Consider the following 22,237-nt stretch of genomic DNA (forward strand, 5'->3'; position numbering starts at 1 on the left):
CTGATAAATCATTTATTTTGCCAAACAACTGTCTTTACATTCAAGAATCCCAAACAGAAGAAAAAAACAGTTAGTGAACAAAACACAGAAAGAATTTGAAAAGTACTCTTCTCTGCGAGCAAAGAAACATTGCTAATCACAACTAAGCCTTTATAATCCAGTCTTCACACAAGTTAAAAGGATAGAGCTATGTATAAAACAGCTTCAAAAGGTCTCCGCTAATCACCACAACTTGGTGAATACTCTGATAAAAATGGAGGGGAGAGGCCAAAGCATTTCCCCTATTATGAGAAGAGTTCAGATGCCAAACATTACTTGAAGGGAAAAACCTAACCTGCCCATATGCCATTCCCTGTGCTTGTCAATCAATGACAGCTGTTCCAGATGCCTAGAGAAAGTTCATAGTTTAGAGGATCATGTTCGGTGTACCTAAACACAGCAGCAATAAAAGAAAACTTCTCAAACAGAAAATAGGCTGCTTTTAACCTGTCTATAAAGTATGTACCGAGAACAGAATCTCTTGTACATTCTCAGCTATCCTACTAAACAATATGAATAAATCCATATTTACCATATCCATATTTACCATATCCATATCCATATTTACCATTTACCATACCATATCCATATTTACCATATCCAGAAATCCATATTTACCGTATCTTGAACCCTAATGATTTAATTGCCAATGCCTGCATAAGTCATAGAAGAAAAAGGAAAGAAGCAGTCTATATTCCATCAGGGAACCAAAAATTTCTGTGAATGAGGATTCCTGGTTACTCGTCTTTCATTTTTTAGGGCACTATGTCATAAGTTGCTCTTGTAGGTCTGCAAGTGATGAGAATGCCTTTTCAGAGGACATACAAAGGATTGTAGTGGGTATACATACACAGAAATTCTGTACTTAGCCCGCTAGATCACATTCCCCCCCCCCCCCGCCCCCATGTTTCCATCGATAAATGAGAACCTTCGTTTCATATTTTCGGAAGGTTTTTAAAAGAACTCTGCTTCAGATTCACACAGCTGGTCATCTTCCAGTCGTTTAAACAGCACCCATGCAGGACATTCAACAAATATCCACGCAATGAACACAGACTGAAGAACAGACTGCCTGATCAAACACACCCCTTTTAAAATAAAACCATTTCAAAAAAATAATCTGAAAATATCCACAAAACGTCTTATTTGTCGTTAACAGGCTTCAGGATAGATAGATCATCTTTAAACATGGTTTGGATCAAAGTCACATGGTTGAGAATGCCATGATATCTCACGTAATGTTTTTATGTCATGCGGTAACATATGTTAGTCAATGCCATGTCTAAACTATATGGTCAGAATAAGTACACATCTATCAACCGCAGAGAGAAAAGCGCCAGTACCAAGTTACTCCTGATTATATGCTAATAGCCGGGAAAAAAGGTGGTATGCTTACTTTCCTAGATTTATATCCTGTCCTTCCTTCATCCACTCCCATCTATTAAAAGGAAAACATTACCACATATATTTACTAAAGGAGGGGCAAATAAAGCTTGCTATTGCTAATAAAGAACACATGGATTTCAGCACCGAGTTTATTATGAGAGCATACTAACTCACAGTTTGTGAGGCATTTGCTTTCATAATATTATATTTCACTAAAGGCTATCTGGATTTCGTGAAACTGATACATCCTTTATTTTCCACACCTTATGCATGCATGACCTGATTCATCACCAAAAAAAAAACAACTATCAAAGGTCAAACATCTCACTTGCGTTTCCAAAAAACCTCTTGCACAACAACTGCACAGACCTTTATACAAATATTTCATGACTAGGGCACAACTCCATGCTATGCTGCTAGACCGGTGCTGTGCCAGTACAGAAGAATTCCAGTCCACCAGCAGCAAATTCAGGAGCACAAGCATGACTACAGAGACAAGCAACGATGCAGAAATACCAACAGGACAGAATGCCTAACAACACAAATGCCACCCACCAAACATGAGGTCATGAGAACCAAAGTGATGATGGACTAACATTGGAAGACCCAATGCCTTCATTGTGATGAAGCTTGCTGGGATACCTTGAGCCAGTAACAGTCCCTTGCCTAAGCTACCTTATAAGGTTGTTGTGATGATACAACAGAGGATGGGAGATTATGTGCACCTCCCCAAGCTTGCTAGAAAACTGGATTTTTTTTTAATCATAGGAAAGGTCAGCTACTGCCACACCAGTGCCTTTCATCCCAGCCATATTACGCTTTACTAAATGGGATTTAGGACTGATCCTATCACATACAGCAGGACAACGCCAGTGAAAGATTGGAGAATACACACGATGAACTCTGCGCTCAGCAAACTATTGGCAAATCAACGAACCCTGGCTTGATGGTGGGGGAAAAATGTATCACACGATTAACTCATTTCAACAAATTCAAATGAATTTGTAGGGTAACCGACAAATGAACACACAAACCTGATCACATAAGAACATAAGAACTAGCTTGCTGGATCAGACCAGAGTCCATCTAGTCCAGCATTCTGCTACTCGCAGTGGCCCACCATGTGCCTTTGGGAGCTCACATGCAGGATGTGAAAGCAATGGCCTGCTGCTGCTGCTGAATCACACATTAATTGGCTGCACCTATGAACTATTTCCATGAGAAGTACAGGTTCTGATGATGTGAAAGAAGAAGAAGAGTTTGGATTTATATCCCCCCTTTCTCTCCTGCAGGAGACTCAAAGGGGCTTACAATCGCCTTTCCCTTTTCCCTCCCCCCCCACAACAAACACCCTGTGAGGTAGGTGGGGCTGAGAGAGCTCCGAGAAGCTGTGACTAGCCCAAGGTCACCCAGCTGGCATGTGTGGGAGTGCACAGGCTAATCTGAATTCCCCAGATAAGCCTCCACAGTTCAGGTGACAGAGCGGAGAATCAAACCCAGTTCCTCCAGATTAGATACACGAGCTCTTAACCTCCTACGCCACAAGCTCAATGTACCCTGTTTCTCAATAGCTTTTTCACACATGCAAGGCATCACTAGATACCACAGTCCTTCAATGATCATCTAACACGTCTGGGCTCCACCTCCATAAAAGCAAAATATATGGCTGATTATCACTGTGTATGTGTGTGTGTTCATCATTTAAAATGTATCATTTCAGCACGTTATGAAATATTTTTAGTGTTTCTTAAAACACAGCAAAGGAGAGAGAGAATCGTAATGGCTAACAAAACGTACAAAGTAGTGACACAGATGGTAATGCTCAAATTACACTTTACAAAGTGAAGCCAGGGGGGGGGGGGGGATCTATTTTCGTACATTTTAATTGACAAGAAATATTTGGTTTACCTGGGCCTTGAAGCATGAAAACGAGCAAGTGTGAATCAAGTTTAAATTTAAAAGCGGTGTGAAATGAGCTGTTCGGGAGGGCCTCACAATTTACAGCATGAATGCTATTTTCCTGTGCAGACAACTTTCTGATTTCTATTAAATTCACACAGTCTCAACGAACAAAACTGTTCTGAACGGTGAGTGGCCTACCTGCCCTTTCCTTTTCCAATTTAAGGCTGAGTCATCAAGAGCTGTCTGCAAAATATTTGCAGCTTACTTTGAAGAACTATTTGCTTGCCTTCAGCTCTACTTAAGAGTCTTCTTGTATACAAAGTGAAGTTGAGGTGTCCGATAGATTTGGATCAGTTTCAGTCTCTTTCTTTCACAGATGCCAGAGGCCTGTTTGGGGCTATGATGTTAACCACCTGCTGAGCTGAATCTCTGCCCCCACTGGCTGGCGAAAGCAAAACTGGAAAGACATTATCTTTTGCTGGCAGTGAAGGCAGTGTTGCATAGACTTAAATATATATGCACAATTGTACCAGTTTCTCCTTAGGCCAAAGAGGAGGAGGAGGAGGAGGGGAGATTGGATTTAAATCCTGCTTTCCCCTACCTTTAAGGAGTCTCAAAGACACAAACTCTTTCCCTTCACCTCTCCACAACAGACATTTTGTGAGGTAAGGGGGGGGGGGTGAGAGTTCTGAGAGAGCTGTGACCGGCCCAAGGTCACCCAGAAGGCTTCCGGTGGAGGTGTGGAGAGCCTAATCTGGTTCAAAAAGCAAGGGAGAGAAGGTATCATTAGCCCTCTCCCTGTGGTCTGCTTTCCCACAATTCTTCTAATACCTTCTCCTTCCCCAGAGTTCCAAATAAATGTTTGTGAGGATCTCTCAGTCTTACTACTCATCTGTAATAAGGAGGGTAATAATGTTTGTGTGGAATCTCTTTCTCTGGGAAAAGGATTAAATTCTGATCAAACCAGATCTGAGATTGCAAATGCCTGAGCATACCAGGTGCTTGGGAGCAGCAGCAGCAGCAGCAGCAGCAGCAGAAGGCCATTGCTTTCACAGTGTGCATGTGAACTCCCAAAGGCATCTGGTGGGCCACTGCAAGTAGAGTGATGGACTAGATTGACTCTGGTCTGATCCAGGAGGTTTGTTCTTATGTTCTTAAAACTTTGGCAGAATGACATCTTTAAATGGAACTTATTGATTAACAAAATCAATGGGGATGTAGTATTCTGTGCCAATGGCAAAAGTACAAAGCCTATTTATTGAGGCTCATGGGATTACCCCATCATAGAGACACATCTGTTCCCACACTTCTTTTGTCAATCTGACTTCATCTCAGATAGGAATGCACAGGATTATTTCTGTTGACTATAAGTCATTCTATTTCCTTCTAGTTAACCTTCCAATCTGAGCAGATGACCTATCCATCTCCTGACTCACCATGTGGACAAGGAGAGTAGGCACGAGCAAGGTGGTCCTGTTCAGCCAGCATGTAAGCACTGAGTTGTCCAGATAGTACCTACATATAGAAAAAAATATCTGCATGGATATCCCCAGTGGTGGGATTCAGAAGGTTCGCACCACTTCGGCAGAACCGGTTGTTAAAATGCCTCTTGTATACAACCAATTGTTAAATTATTTAAATACCACCACCAGAACCGGTTGTTAAATTATTTGAATTCCACCACTGAATATCCCCTCCTTGCAGTGGTGGGATTCCAGTTGTTAAAATGGTGTTTGAAACAACCAGTTGTTAAATTATTTGAAACCCACCACCGGAACCGGTTGTTTGAATCCCACCACTGCCTCCTTGTAATCAGTGAGATGGTCTTTCACTGTGCATTTGCACTAAGCAGATAACTTGGTGATCAGCTGGAGGTGGGGGGAAGGCCAGCCACTACTGCTTACCCAACCTTCCTCTGCTTGTGACTGAACATTCAGAAGAATCATGTGCATATATCTTGAACAGACAAGTTTCAAGATCTTGGAGAAAATCAAAGCTGGAATTTCATAATTTTCATAAGTAAAGAACAGGTGCAGGGCAACATAGTGCTGGAACAGAAAAGAAGGGGCAGCAGAACAAGTCCATTGCTTTGCTCTCCAAGAAAAGGTGGCAAGAAGAGATGTTACCTTCTGTTGATGAAAAACGTCCAAATTAATGCATTTCTTTGCGTAATTATTAGGAAGGATTTGCATTGTATGCAAAATTAGTTTGTTGGCTTGGTTTTCAAGGGGGGATTTGCTGTAGCAGCCCTAGTCTTGCCTTTCATTTTTACCTCACTGTATACAAAGAGCTTCCCCAGCCCATTAAACAGTGTTGAAGTATGACGGGATCTCATATAATTAAGCAGTAAAAAGGGTTGGTTTCCTGTTCAGTAACAGAGTTTGTTTGGAGCCTGATTTTAATACTACACTTGTAAAAGCCATACGTGTCTCAGCAGTGTTATAGCATATAATATCAGAAATGCATGAATTCTGACACTAAAAAAAACCACAAATGTATTCTGCAACTTAAAAGAAACACAAATGCTTCACAAAAACACACATGAGAAACTCAGGAAAAGAAATAGTATAGCAGTAGAAGTATAAACCAAAGCCAGGCATGAACGCACTACAGACAGACAATGTTGGAATGACTTAACATGCTTCAGTAGGTCTGGCCTCCACATCATGATATTTAAAATTTTGATAGACGGGAACAGCCCAAGACTGTTCTATCAAAGAAGTTTGACTTCCAATATTCTCGTGGTTTAAACAGATTATGCTAGGGTTGCCAGCTACGCCTTGGCAACTGGCGAGGGAGAGGTGGGGGCAGGTCTTACTAGGCGCAAATTGAGGTCTAGGCCTCAACACCATTGGTGCATTGACATGTTGCCACCATGTTGCTGACGTGGGATATGCTCTGGTATTTGGGCAAAACTCTATGATCAAAGCTATGTTCATCATAGAGTTTTGTCAAAATACCAGAGCATCTCCCACATTGTTGGCAGTGTGGTGATATAACTTCTTGAAGTGAGAGTACTAGGCCTCAGTTTGCACCAGGTAAGACCCTCGTTGGGCTGATTGGTGCTGGGGGAAGGGTCCAAAGAGGATTTACAGGTCCTCGGGAGGACGTTTGGCAATCCTAGATTAGGCATGTCAGTGGTTGCTAAGAAGCCATTTGTTTACATCCATAACTTGAACCTTTCTGAGTGAGTTATATCTATTCCCCAGAGCATCAAACAGAGGAAATTCTGATGCCGCTCCCTGAGGACCACACTATTTGGTCCTCAGGGACCAAATTACCTTTCTCTGACCAGTTCACAGGAGGAAAAACCTAGTTTGTGGGGCTAAAATGATATAGGTTTATTTGTTAGAATAGAAAATCAGATCCCCAACAGCACTGAATGGTGGGCCAGAGTGATGGATAATTTGGAAAAGCCAGAATAGGCAGCAAAAAAATTATCCCATTAATAATACCTCTGAGTAGCAAAGTTGAAGCACGAAGCCCAGTGGCAGTTGAGCTGACTGCCAGAAGAGGGATGGATCCATGACAATAACAAGGACTGGAGAGCCTCCACAGTGCTATGCTAAGATGAAGGCAGTGGCAAAATCAAATGACAAAATTACAATGTGTACTGATTTCACATAGCTGAACATATATACTTTCTTTGATGGAATACCTAGGGATAATTTGAAGGGAACACAAAGAAGGTTCTGGCAGATTTCCACAGTGAAGGAATCTTCTTAATTAAAACTTTAATCATTCTGTTTGTTAGATAATGCTTTAAGGCTTGCCCACTACTAATCCCTTTGGGATATTGCCCCAGAGATCTTCCAGTTTTGGATGTTACAAATGGTAGATGTTCACTGTCATACCGTTGATACTGTAATAGTGTAAAACAAGAACCACAGCATGACAAAAGGCTCTGTAACACCCTTCAGAAGCTGCAACAGGTAGGGATTACAATGTGAAAAAAATTATCTTTGTCAAATTTCAATTAATATTCCTTGGATGCTAAATGACACTTCAAGAAAACATAGATTTGGAGGTAACCCCTGCTTTTAACAATATTGACAATATTAAAACAATACTCAGTTCCTCCTCAGTATTTGCTCACTATGGTCCCAAGGATAATTTCAGTTTGTATTGATTTCCTCTCCTCTCCATCTCTGTGCAGCTGAAAATGCCTCCCAAAGTATTGTTCCTGAGGAATACGGAACTCCCAGGAATGACATGGGGTAGAATGGGGGAATTAGAGGTGTGCAATAGGAGGGTGGAAAATCTTCCACTGGATCCAAGATTGTGAGTGCATTCCAGAGGCACAGGTTGCCACAGATGCTTCAGAGTCTAAAATGAAAGGTATGTCACATCTGTCTCAACAGCACACACAGTAGCAGACCCTTGAAGGCCAGAATGTAAACAACAGAATGCACACAGTTGGTTTGACATTCATCCTACGACTAGAATCCTGTTGTGACCCTTCTTGAAGAGAAACCCAATAATGGACTTCTCACAAGGTTCCAAAGATTTTTTCCTCTAGATGACAAAATTCATTTACAAGGTAGCATACTTTCCTTGGTGAAGAATTACTGACTGTGGTACTCTCCTACAAGTCTCATTACAGGTATCATCATCTTCAGGTGAATTACATTGAGAAAGAAAAGTTGCTACCGATGTCAGTGTAGTTTCTGAGAGGGTACATCAGTCTAACTACAAACAGATACTATGAACAATACTAATTACACATACACACACATTATACAAGTTAGGACAAAATGTTAAAATGACATGACAAAACATCAGCATGAGAAATGCACCTTCCAAGTAATCAATCAACTAACTTTTCCAAGCAAGGTAATTATCCCACTGTCGTTAACAGCGGGGCATTTTAGAACTGATTCACTGAAAATATCAGGTCACTATCCACAAGCCTGCCAGACAAGTTGATGGCCTTCCATAAATAAGAACACAAAGACTTGGGTGCCTGGTTCACATTAAATGCCAACCAGTCCCACTAGAGACCCATATTGTGACTGAAAGGCTAGCTTATTCTTTATAAATGCTGCCAAATGATCTACTTACCTGGAAAGACACTGTTTTAACTTGTTGTCACTGACTATTATTCCTGTTACTTGGAAACAGAAAAACTCCAAAGCATTATCAAAGAAAGGAGTGCTTATTTGTTGTGGTATAACCTCCATTTTAAAATCAACCAATTCAACAATTTTCCAGCACACTTTTGAAACACTCCAGTTGATTTTGATTTTCAGTCTATCCCATGTAGTCTAGCCCTTTCCTTGTAGTAATGGGAAAGCTGAATGACAAAGAAACTACTTCCTAAAATCAGATACTAGATGCAGAAGTGTCAGGAGATGTCCAAGCTAATGCAGAACCATCTCAAGTGCAGTGGGAAAAGGCAAGGAACCATTCCAGAATAACCGAGAGCACCTCCATCCCGTTCCTACTTGTTATCACATGACATCAGAGTACAATTTAATTGTAACCCAGATTACAAGATCTGAAGATTGATTTTAGGAAGTTTGTTTTTTTTTAGATGAAGGGGGAAACAAAGGTTTATAAGCAAAGGCTGAACAGATTTCCATTATATTTTTGAATCTTCCACAGAAAGGGGTTCTATAGAAAAAGTTAATGAAGTTTGCAGGAAAAAAGTAGTTGATGTCACCAGGAAGAGATAGCTGTTTGAGAAGTAGCTAAAATTAATAAAGAAGTTGGAAATTAACCATATCTCAGTATCTTCCAATGTAATCTATTTGAATGCATACTACAACTATGAGGTTTGAGTGTAACCTACGAAACCTGTAGACCTAAAAGCACATAACTTCAAAAATTATCCCTAGAATTCTACTGAATGTACTGACAGAGGGAGGGACACCAATAATCCACTTATGGTCTTATCCACAGAGTATAAAATGTTTTGATGGTACTGTGCCTGCTAGGGAATTCCAGTTTAATCGTCATTTATTTCAGAACTGAGGGATGCAGCTTGGGAACCTAGCTCGGTGGAAAATACAAATTGTAGAAAGTCTTATTTAAATTCTCCTGAACATCCATAACTCGTGTACTCATTAAGCCAGTAATTTAATGCAAATCCTCAAAAGATTACGTGTGACTCTTCACAGCTACACTGAGCTGCAGTTCAAAGATGAAAAGAAACTTTTCCCTGTGTGAAAGTGCTATTCTGCTGTATAAACTTCCGTGTTGTTCTTCTGCGTGCTGCTTGTGTATGCAGTACTAGTCTACCTTGTCACAAAACTAGTCACCCCCTAACCCTTTTAAAAATAAAATAAAAAATCTGAGTACCACCTTAAAAGAACAATTCATTCTGTCGGGGAAGCTAGAAACACTGCCAGTTGCCCCAGCTCAGCAGTGGTTTGTTAATAAGTGCAAGAACTTGCAGAACATTCATGTGTGTTTGTTTGTATATGCCTGCATGAATTCATGAATGTGATTTTTTTTCATTGAAAGAACACTGATAAAACTTGGACAGTTTTGCAAAGCACATTTTGTAATCAGTGTAGAGAATCTGTTCACAAAGCCCTAGTTACACTCTCACACACACACACACACACACAGACACACACACACACACAAAGAGATAATTAAAACTCATATGGTATGATTTATGGTAAAAGAAAATGGGAACATTCTGTATTGAGGAGTTACTTGCATTTCTGTTACTTTTCTCAAATACAGTCTTTCCATCATTTTTCACTGAAGCTATATTAGTACTTTACAGTACAATAATAGTAAGCCACTTAATTCAGCTGATGTTTCCATATAACCTCACAACAGCGAACACAGGACAACAGCCTAAAGTTTCTTCTAGAAACATTATTGGACATTTTTAAACAATTAGTGTTCCATTCAGTTGCACATGTACATACACACATAGGCAGACAGACAGACAGACAGACAGACATGTGTGAGTGCAGGCATAAAAATTCCAACTTATTTTACCTATTTTAATAAATAAATTGTGCTTTGTAAGGTCATATTTCTGTGGTCCAGTATGACCTACAACTGCCTCTAGCCATGCTGATCTACAGGTTCACACTTCATTGGATGTGATATTTCCCTCCAGCAAGTTGAGACTGCCAGAACATTCCTGGGCATACATTTTCTTGTCAAAACCTATCTTCTTTTCTCCAACAACGCAGCATCTTTTAAGGAACAAGGACTTCCTAAGGGTTGTTCAGGTGTTCAACTAGTTAAAAGTAACCAGTGATCCTCTTATCTATCAATCCTTTCCTTGTGATGAGCCACATTATGTGGTCAGGCCCCCTGCGCATGAGTACCCTGAGATGTTGCCAAATCCCCATCCTAAACCTTGTATCCATTGCAAAAATGTACTTGAGTGCTTAGTGAGAACGTAGAAGACAGGTTGTGCTGTTTAAGCAGGTTGGCAGAAAAGGCCGCTATGTTACACAAGGTCAGAAAACACAGCCATGTTGCACACTGATACCAGCTGTGCTGGGATATCAAGTTGGGCAGTCATGGAGGTAAAAGTCAGGCTAGTAAGCAAGAGGGAATGGACCCTCTCATAGCATTTTCCGCCCAGAAATACTAACAGAGATATTCCGATATCAACAAGACTTCTTATCCTCTTTGGAAGCTGGTGGAGAAATGCTGGTTAATTATGTATCAGTCACTTCTAGAGATCTTTCTCTAGAAGAGAGAGCAGGAGTGGTGTAGTGGTTAAGAGCAGGTGCATTCCAATCTGGAGGAAACAGGTTTGATTCCTCGCTCTGCAGCTTGAGCTGTGGAGGCTTATCTGGGGAATTCAGATCAGCCTGTGCACTCCCACACACGCCAGCTGGGAGACCTTGGGCTAGTCACAGTTCTTCTGAGCTCTCTCAGCCCCATCCACCACACAGTGTGTTTGTTGTGAGGGGGGAAGGGCAAGGAGATTGTAAGCCCTTTGAGTCTCCTACAGGAGAGAAAGGGAGGATATAAATCCAAACTCCTCCTCCTCCTCCTCCTCCTCCTCCTCCTCTTCTTCTTAGCTGATAGCCACTTGAGTTTGTTAACATTTGAAGACCTTGGATTATGCAGGAGGAGTGAAATCATAAAGGAATGGGTCCTGGAAGAAATGTGCTCTCAGGATAAGCACAACTAGATTCTAGCCAAGTAGCACCTCAAGAGACTAACAAGAGTTTTGTGGTATAAGCTTTCAAGAGTCAAAACTCCCTTCATCAGATACCATTGAAATTTTATCCTTCTTCATGCTCCTTACAGCATCAAACAACTTCAATCCAGTAAAAGATACACTGGTTATATGCACCTGTGAGCTCAATTGAGTCTATTGCTGACCAAGAGTCTTCATGGTTAATCTGCTCATAAACACACAGGAGCATGAGTTCAAGAGAATGGCACTCCAACTTCTATCCTGTCTTCCTGGAAGACTGCTGTGTTTCAACAAATCTTGGTGAAGTTTTTTCTTTGGAAAAAATCCTTTTGTGCCTGTTATTTGGGTGATTCTTCATTTTGCCTGTCCTGTAGACAGGTAGACCTAGACCTCTTTTAGGAATGGCGTCTTAACAAAATACAAAAAACGGGAATGAGTTATTCCTGTGGATAAATTAGGATAATAATGATGATTCAGAAGCAGCAGCAGCAGCAGCAGCAGCAGCAGGAGCAAAGTGTGGAAACACATTCCAATGGATGAATCTTTTTGTCACTCAGGTTCTTCTCATCTGCGTCCCTCCTTCCCCTGGAATGGAGGAAACTAAACGGGGTGGCCAGTTAACCTTGACTAGGTATAGTAGGGAAAGGAAAAAAGGAAATAGAATTGAAATGGGTATCACTATGCTTCAGAACGAACGAACGAACAAAAAACAGAGCTCTCTTTCAAGCTAACTTGGTAAGGCTGGTCTGGCCAGCAAAGAAGGAAGTCTATACCCTTGGTGTCATTTCTCAGAGGAACCTGCTTGTGATCAAGAACATATGCCTCCCCAGAAACAAAGAACAAACAAAGAAACAAACAAACAGAAACTGAACTTTGTTTCAAACTAATTAGGTTAGGCAGGTCTGGCAGCAAAAGAGGAAGTCTATACACTTGGTCTCATTTCCTAGCAGACCCTGGTTCTCCTCTTTTCTCCCTTCTCTCCTTTCCACCCACCAGCCAAGCTGCTTTGCTTCTTCAGCTTACTTCCCTGGCAGCATTTTGCGATGAAAACTATGGGCCAGTTGAGTGGTGCTAGCTGCGTAGGCCCATTTGAAATGGGGTGGCATCTGAATGGCCTTGTAGGGGGCTCCTCACCTTGTTCTTCATCTCCTCCCCATGCTATTTACCCTTTCCCTCACCCAAGCAACTCCCATATCCACACCTTTCCCTACTTCCTTCACACCCACCAATTCATCTTTAATCTGCTCCCCCTTCTTATTTATTTACATAATGTATACCCAGCCTTCCTTGACAATGGGGACCCAGCCGAAGCTTACACCATTTTCCTGTCTTCCATTTTATCCTCACAACTACACTGTAATGTAGGGTAGGTTGAGAATGTGTTACCAGCTCCAGGTCACCATGTCCCCACAGAATGGGGATTCTAGGCCCCAGACTCAAGCTCTAACAGCCAGCTCTGGGTGGATCAAGCAGTTCAGGCTGTATCAAGTTGCCTGATTACTGCTCCAAACCTGGCTGCAATCCTCCCTCAAAGGTTAAAACAGCCTTTAACTTGCAAAAACCAAGCAGATACCAAGCATGGAATGCTTGTCAAACTGCTATGGTTGCCTAATAACAGACCCTGAGAATCACTGAGGGCCTCTTTATTAAAGTGACAGGCACCCCATTTGTCATTTTTTTAAAATCACTCAATCTTTTAAAAAAGATTTTGAATTTTTCTGCAAACGTGGAACATTTTTCAAGCTTCAGATTTATCTTAACCATTCACAGCAACAGTCTCTGGATTAAAGTATCCTCAGATTTGGCCAACTTGGCTACTAGAATATACAAGGGAGAACCCTCAAAAACTTGCAGGCAGCGCCTCATTTCCTCTTTCTGTTTCTTGAAAACTCCCGTAGACTCTTCCTATTCCTGACATTTCAGCAGGGTATACTGCCATAGAGTCCACTCTCCAAAGCAGCCATTTTCTCCGAGGGAACGGATCTCTATCATCTGGAGATCAGTTGTAATTCTGGGAGATCTCCAGTACCTACCTGGAGGTTGGCAACTCCAGTTCCTCTGGAGTAAAAATGGCTGCTTAACTACAAATACACTATGGGTTAAAATGTATGAATGAGTTTGCATTGTAGTAGTCTATTCCATGCAACATATTTATTCTAGTAGGGATGCCACTTATCTTTTCAATATATTTCTGGTGTCAAAATTGTGGAAATCATATGGAGATGATTCCCTAATGTGGCAGTGCAACATAGTAGTTCAGTTCCAATACCACACCACGTTGCAGTTCAAGAAGCTTAACTATGGTTTGGAGTGATACCCGAATTGACAAACTTTTGTTCTAAATTAGACAATAAAGCAGAATCAATCAACATTCTTTTAACTGGGCTTGTAAATTATTATTATTTGTGTCAACGATATCTGAACTGGCAAGCCAATGTTATTGATTGATTGATTGATTGATTGATTGATTGATTGATTGATTGCATTTTAAGACCGCCCTCCCCCGAAAGGCTCAGAGCGGTGTACATTAAATTTCAATTAAATCAGCCAAAATAATATCAATAAAATCAGCCTAAAACAGTGAATCAAAACTTCCACTATAACAGATTAATAACAACAATTGATGGCGACTTTTCCCTCCTATCCCCACCCTGCCCACAGGAGGCCTAGTTGGTGCGAGGGTCTGATGACTAACCCAGCTGGCCAAAAGCCTGTGGACTATAACTGCACCCATGTAACTTCACATGTCATAGAAACAGGAATACTGAACAATGAAAAAAAAATGAGCTGCTCAAACCATGATTTGGGCTCTACGCTACACTTAGCCCAAAGATTATAGTGAACTGATGCAGTTGCCTTACCCAGACTTTAGGACTACAAGCCCTTATTCTGAACCATATCAACATAGGAATTTATGTGTATATGAAAATGTAATTTCTGGTTTGTATGAAATAATATTGATACATTTCAAATTAATATGCCTATAGTTTCCCTTCCTCCCTGGCCCCATCCTCACAAAAATGCCTCACTAGCTTTGGGAACCCTCAATAGCTCTACCATCCCATGTTCACTAAACATACAATAAGTAATCATAAAGTCTAGATCGATGAGCCAACAAAATATCTCTTGAACAGCTCCTTGTCTTGAGGATATATACATATATTAACAATATATTTGACAAAGAAAAATAGCAAAAATTACCCATTTCTGATAGATCAGACAATGCAATACAGTTGTCAGAATGAAAGGGAGAGGAATAAAGAGTTTATAGTACAGTGCTGCCAAGAAACAGCAGTTTTATTTAACAGCCATTCATATTTATTGAATGAGCATTTTACATCAAACATTCTGTTAAGTGACCTGAGAGCATATGTTGTATAGGGAGAAACATCTAAACATTATGCTGTATGTTGTATGCTTGCATTAGCAGTTTGAAAGCAGCATTTTTTTTTTCTTTTCAGCATTTAGGAGTAGAAGATCAGGAAACCACAGTGACCTTATGCATTGTGACAGGAATTTTGAGGGCAGTTTAGAGAGCACACTGCTTCAAAAATAAAGATGCATGCAAATGTGTAAGAATGAATATGCTATTAGAGTGCGAAATGGCTTGTTCAATAAAACAAAATACAATGGTTGAAAAAAAAGAGAGAGGAAAGAATGTGGAGGACAAAAGAAAAGTCTGTGCTCCAAACACATGATTGCACTTGAGGAAAAGGTGAAACAGAACGTTATAACTAGTCGTTTGTATCTGTGAAGTTGGTGAAATTCATGTGTGATGGAAATTCTCTTGCCATTTCAGTGGCTTACAGAAAAGCAACTTATCTAGCTGGTTTGGCCAGACAACAGGACTAGTAAGGCACTGAGTTTTCTCTTTGAAAAGCATTGTTGACTCTCCTTATGAACTCAAATGAGTGATAGGTCATGTTACATGCACAATTAAGGTCTCTTCACTCAACAGTGACCCCTCCTGGTTGATTATGGAGGGGACTTGATCATGGTACAGTCAGAAAGTGGTAGCCCAAAGACTGGTTAATAGTTGGTGAAAACAGATAAAAAGGCCAGGCTTTGCCATTTTAACATGTAGGGCACCGTCTTCGGATTCATCCCATACATACCGACCAAAAGATGAGACGAAAAAAACAACAATGCATGATGCTCAAATCGTACTCTGCAACTCAATTAGCTCATTTTGATGTGACGGCTCTCAAAAAGAAGGCTTTCGTGTCCTGCCTAGTGCCAACATATTTTACCGTTCTAATTCCCTTCCACTGTCTTATTTTAATCAAAGCTGTAACCCCTGTTGTCTTTGCACTACAATCCAGAATGTGCCCCTGGCGAAGAATGAGGGAAAAGTCAACAGGAATTAAGTTTCAGTGCAACTGTTTACTCAACTGTGGCCTGCACTTATTGAAATTTTATCCATGGTTTTGTGTGACTACTGCAGTAATGAATTCAGCATGGCTGTGATTTTCTCACTGATTGTATTCTCACTTCAAGTAAGAAACCTATAGGAAGAAAATGACTGAAATAACTGCCTATTGCATTTAGCATCATGCAAATCTCAAAATGCTTAACTGTAATGGAGCTCTGGGGTTTTTTCCCACCCTGGGGGAAAGACTAGCAAAGCTGCCTTCTCGCTTTATAAAACGTGTTTTCATAGTTTTTTTTAAATACTGTACAACAACCTGCTGACAAGATTGTCATGCACTCTGAAGAGTCTCTAAACAGCAGCCAAAGTCTTCTTTAAAAGATGTTTGGAGTGCTATCACTGTTACAGAAGAACAAGGATATACTTATGCACATATTTGTGAACCATCAAACTCCCACTTTTTGTCTCTTCTAACATTCCATACTTTTATTAAAAAATTACAAAATAACAATATTACTTCCATCCCCATCATCCCCTAAACTCCAATTCGTACACGTACGTTCGTTTTTCACTTATAAAACAAAATCCTTTGTTGACGTTGACTACATGTTTTACCATAAAAACAAGCATTCCCATATTTTTATTGAAATTGTGTTGTGCAGTTATCAAAAGACAACAAAATCAAGGTATTCTCTTTCTATCTTGCTGTTTTTTAAAAGGAAATCACAAACAATAAACATTACTTGGGTGCTGTGTGGTTTCCGGGCTGTATGGCAGTGTTCTAGCAGCATTCTTTCCTGACGTTTCTCCTGCATCTGTGGCTGGCATCTTCAGATCCTCTTCAGATGCAGGCGAAACGTCAGGAGAGAATGCTGCTAGAACATGGCCATACAGCCCGGAAACCACACAGCACCCCAGTGATTCCGGCCATGAAGGCCTTCGACAATACAATACCTTTCCTTAGTACATCTGCACTACATTCCCGCCCCCCCCCCCCATAAAATCAAAGTCATACATACAGTCCAACATGGAGCTGCAAAAGCATTTTCCCAAGTACTTACTTTGCAGGGGAATACATCACACTGTCTTTTATGCAATCAGAGCTTCGTTTGTTTTCTTACCCCTTAAGTAGGAAAAGTCGTAATGTAATTTTCAGTACCTGCTGTTGCTGAAGATGGGCTAGATCAGCCACACCAAGGTCTACAGAAGGGGTCTCCCCATTCGATCTCCCTTCCCGAAGGCCACACTCTAGCAAGTGGTTGCCACTGCTTGCACCGTTCTGAATGGCTGAACCATTACTTTTTGTCTCAGTCCCAGATTCTTGCATCATGACTCACAAACCTGAAATAATTTAAGAGAAGGAGGAGGGGGGGCAATAAAGCAGCTGTTAACACTTGTATGGAAGATCCTTTTTTAAAAGTCTGCCACGATTGTAAACACTGGTCCTTTCTCGTCATAGGATTTATATTTTCATTAATGGTTCAAGCGACTAAATAATGTTTATCTGTTGGTAGACCTATTCCATTTTCAAAGTAAATTCTTGCTCTAAATATAGCCGTATTTACTCAACATCTTTACATATACATATATATCTCCAAACGTATACATCAACAATTACATTTCCTTAATTGAATCTGAACACTTTGTCTTAACCCTGTAAGATATTTATGTGTTCTATTATTAATTTTAAAAAAATTAAAAGGAGCAAGAATCTAACGGCCAACTGAAGACTTTTTCCTGGTTGCTGGGAAAGGAAGGAAGCTATGGGAGCAGATCTCAAGAAGACAACAGGGGAAAAAATCAGTTGGAAAATGTCTCTTGCGGCTTGGAGTTCAGTCTCTACCCCCCTGGCCTATCCTTTCAGACTTCCACGTTCACAACCCTAGAAAGTCACCTTCTTTATTAGCACTTAAACTGAAGCAGAAGACTTACTACAAACGCAGGGAGATAACTCGCATCATGCTGCAACAATTCACTTCTACAACTGAGCTGTTCTGAAGAGAAAATAAAAACGTAACAGAACCACTCATGAGAGGCCATAGAGCTGGTAACCATCTGGTCATATCTTGCTAATGAAAGACATAGCCCTGCAATAACAATATAATTATAACACTAATGCCAGTTACACTAAATTTAATTCCTCTTGTTTACTTAACTTTATATATGTAATTTTCGAACTACCTTATACAAGGAGATAGCCCAGCAAAATCATGTCTAGTCTGCCCCCTCTGCAAAAAAAGTCTCCTCCTCTCTTCTACTAATCACTGCTCACTGATTTTGTGGGAGGTAACACACCCCACTCTCAGTCCCAATCCTCTCACCTTCAAAACATGGAGGGGGGGGGGGAGAACAAAGGGCTGGAAAATGGCCTTTACCACAGAGATTCTGGGAAATTCCTAGACCATCACCCAGAAATTACATCACATTCTCCCCAAACTCCACCCCTCGCAGATATTACCTTTAAAAACTCTCAGCATTTGCCAATTTGGCAGCTCTAGGCTTAATAAGGACCTGCATAAAGGACTGTACAGGAACCATCTATGAATTATGGATATTAGTTCCATCCCACAGTTTTGTCTTTATACCCTTCTGCTTTCAGGTGATACCTTAATTGTGCTGGAAGGTTTTTCTGGAGTGTTATTCTTGCGTTTTAACATTTTTAATATTCTGCTGCCTTTATTAACTTTACAGTTATATATTATTTTATCTGCATTATTGCTATAAGTTACATTGGATTATTTGTTTGTTTGTTTTTATGGAAACGAGGTCTAGCAGTTTCCTACACAAATGTCTGAACATTTGGGCCACATACATTATCTGGTACAATGTTCAGTGCTCACTTCTTATTAACGCTCAAGGCATGGATCCTTTCTTGCATTACGTAGATGGTGTGGGAATCAGTCTGGTGCAAGTTCTTCCTCTGCAGCAGGGATAATGTGAGAAGTGCCAGCCTTCATGGGAAAAACTGGACTGGATCCCTTCTCATGTCAGAACTGTACTATTTCCCCAAAAGGCTGATGCTCTTATGGGGAGAAGACAGAGTAAGGGCTGTTCCCATGTGGCCATGTTGCCCCAGCAGCATGGGAAGAAACTATGTTGCAGGAAGACAGAGACCGTAATAGCAACAGTACAATCCAATCAGCAAGGGATCTTCTGGCACTAATAGAGTCATTTTCCACATACAACATCTTGTAGTCCTGTGTTTAGATTTTAAAAAACAGCTCATCTGGTTTACGGTGTCCTCTTATCCAAATAATTTCTTTTGGGTTCTTAGGTTACATGAAGACACAATTGCTTGAAGGACCATTAGAATACCTCTGTATATTTAATTCTACTAATAACTCAGTGGAGAGAAGGCATACTTTTTATGACTTAATTAAATAGCTTCTGAGGGAGGGTAAGAAAGGAAAATCATCCTCTTAACTAAAGGAAAGGGAGAGGAAATCAAGAATAATTGTTGGTCCATGAAGGCCTCAGGGCCAAATTAAGAACTGAAATAAAAGAAGAAATAATTCAAATCCCCCCCCCCCCCCCGCCGAACCTGTTGCTAAAAATCTGAATGGTTGGTTCAGAAAAACTCATGAAATTGAACCGATGCGCTCCTACCCCCATCGCTATTCCCATGTGCTCGCCGATTCTATGAGTGAACCCATGTATCTTCAGGGATTACATTCAATGGTATGACCTAAGGCTGAGTAACTGTGCCCTCATTTTTGTCTTAAATTATTCTTGATAATGCAGTAGCAGCAGCTCTAGCAGCCACTTTCATTTGCTCCACTGAAAATAATGGTCATGTGCTAAAGAAGTTAAACAAACAGTGTCACACAGAGAAAAAAAGAACGTTCTTCAGTTCTGAAGGACAAACCACTTAAGTTGAAAGGAGACTCTCTAGGTTGGAAGAAAGCTTTTCAACTTTATTCAGCTGAATGGAAGGAGGCACAAACGGCAAAACAGAGGAACCTGTCTTTTTCACACCACAGTTTAAACCTGCCTGGGAGAGGGCAGTCCGGCCAGAGATCCAATGCGTATCTATGTGTTAAACCACCCACCCCTTTCCAAGTTCGAATCCAGACAGGGCGCCCAAGTTCAAATTACAAGTTTGGTGCTCCAGTCATGGAATTCCTGCAACATCTACAGTTTGTCCCTGAATGAAATTAATTGTGATGAATAAGAACATTTGGACAAATAACAGGTTAATCCACTGTGCATAATAATAAAGTGAAACGAAACCATGAGTCGGCAGGAATAGAACATGATCAAATAACAGGAATAGAAATTGTATTTTTCATATCCCCAATACAATGTATTTTTCATATCCCCAATACAATGGTATTGTACTCTTGATCAATTAAATGCTACTAAAGATTCTCAACTGCCTGTTCTATTAATTAATTTTTAATGAACTTCATTTGTAAAATCTCCCTCCCCCCATTTTTCTCCCCTTGGGGACTCAAAGCATCTTAAAAGGTCCCCCCCCCTATTTTTATCTTCACAACAATCCTGTGAGGGATGTTAGGCTGAAAGTGTGGGAATGGTCTAGGTAGGATCACCTAGCAAGCTTCACTGGCAAAGTGGTCTCGCAAATCCTAGTCCAGCACTCTAACCGCTACATACATTGGAGTCATATAACATATCATACGTAATGCTTACTGAGCCTCGCCAGCTGAGCCTCACCAGCTGGAGCATGTGAAACGGCAAGGTTTAATATTTAAACTCATGTATTTAGATATCCACACACTATACTCTGGTCTACAGAAAGATGACTGTACAGTCAGTTGAGGTGCAGTAGTTGAGAAAATGGTATGCTTCTGCGTTAGAATATAGTTCCGAACAAATATGAGAATTACCATGCTTTCTTATGCAGTACCTTTGTGAAAATCATTATTTTGTGCATTATTGTACATGGCACTTAGATACAAGAGCATTTATAGTTCACTGAACAACTTTCAAATGGATGGGGGGGAAGCAGGGCTAGGTAGGTACCAGGACCCAGGTGGAGTATTCTACAACAAAGAAGGTTTGGCATGCTTTGTTCTGTGGCAGAGGAATATACAATCCTACTATCATCTTTGTGTGGAACAGAATATAGGTTCATTGAGAGATTTCACTTTCTGAGACCCCAGGAGATGAATGGGCAATTTAGTACCCACAGAAGCAATCATCCTGATATATTTTTTAAAAGGAATCCTCTATATCTTTTCCCAGAGCATAACAGGGACAACTTAGGTAATAAAGAAGAAAAGCCCAATTGGATCAGACCAGTGGTTCATCTAACATCCTGTCTCACACAGTGACCAACCAGTTTCACTTAAACAGGATACTGAAGCCCAAGTTTCACCCTCATGTTGCCTCTTAGAACTGGTATTCATAGGTTTATTGCCTCTGGATATTGAGGTCCCAATCAATGGTTTCTGGTGCTCACTTATGTCCCTAAGCAACCAAATAATTCTGGCTTTCTACAATCTCTTTGAAGCAATAGGTGCTTCAGAAGAATCTAGGAGGCATCACTTTTCTGTCTGCTAGAGGAACTCGTACAAAAACCGCTCTTTTCACCACAGGAGACATAAAAAGATAAGACCCCTGCTAGATCAAGCTAGTGGTCTGTCTGGCATCCTGTCTCACACAGTGGCCAACGCCTGGGCACAAAGGACCAACAGCAGGGCACATAGATAATTCAATGAATTATCACCAAGAGAAAACTGTATTGACCCAGTAAGCCCGGACTGTTGGCACATATGACAGTTGCTTTTGTTTGTGCACGTACATGGTAAATAGTAAACATTGGGACATGTACATGGTAAATGACCGGTCAGGGAGAAGGAGAAAGAGCACAGTCCCAACGAAGCATGCACCCTTCGGCTCTTGGGTATGAGGTGCCCCTTTGTGTAATGTTATGGATGGATACTTGATGTCCATGAGTTGGGATCCCAAGTAGCCCCTGTGCATCCAGAAAGAACTCTGGTGGTTTCCACACACACTCCTCATCCCCTTCCAGCTGCCTTCAATGCTGTCCTTGAGTAGCTTTTCACTGAACAGCCCCCGGTATAGGGAGCTACAAAACACAAGCCCGTTGAACAGATGGGGTCCATCTGGTCAGTGCAGCTTTGCACATGGCTTCTTGGCTCCAACCCAATGTATCTGCTACAGCTAACAAACATGTAAACAGCAGCTAACACTAAGAACACGTGTAATCTCTTTATGTTATTCCCTGAAAATAAAGCCCTTTAATTCCCCCCCCCCCCCACTTTTGTGAAAGATTTTGAGCTAACAAATAAAATCACTCTTTATTCTAGGGCAGTTAATTAAGGGTGACCAAGTCAGGCAGAAGTAAATTAACTTGGCTGATCAATTATTTATATGAAGCAGAATAAATGCCCTTAAAGAACTTGGCCCAGTCATCTAAGGATGTGTAAATT

The 22,237-nt window shown here is 40.8% G+C and overlaps 1 protein-coding gene across 13 annotated transcripts in view; it reads right to left on the bottom strand.

The window, feature by feature from the left end:
• The window catches only part of FOXP1 (forkhead box P1), a 641,222-nt gene that overhangs the window by 253,278 nt on the left and 365,707 nt on the right, over positions 1-22,237 (bottom strand). For 12 of the 13 annotated variants that reach the window (XM_048490247.1, XM_048490263.1, XM_048490248.1 and 9 more), the window contains one exon: positions 16,981-17,162. In XM_048490247.1, the coding sequence (XP_048346204.1) occupies positions 16,981-17,151 (171 nt within the window). In that variant the 5' untranslated portion in view covers positions 17,152-17,162. Of the gene's footprint in view, positions 1-16,980; positions 17,163-22,237 lie in introns of those variants that run through there. The other variant, XM_048490256.1, reaches the window with a different exon arrangement.

This window comes from Sphaerodactylus townsendi, linkage group LG03 (genome assembly GCF_021028975.2).
Source record: "Sphaerodactylus townsendi isolate TG3544 linkage group LG03, MPM_Stown_v2.3, whole genome shotgun sequence".
Lineage (NCBI taxonomy): Eukaryota > Metazoa > Chordata > Lepidosauria > Squamata > Sphaerodactylidae > Sphaerodactylus > Sphaerodactylus townsendi.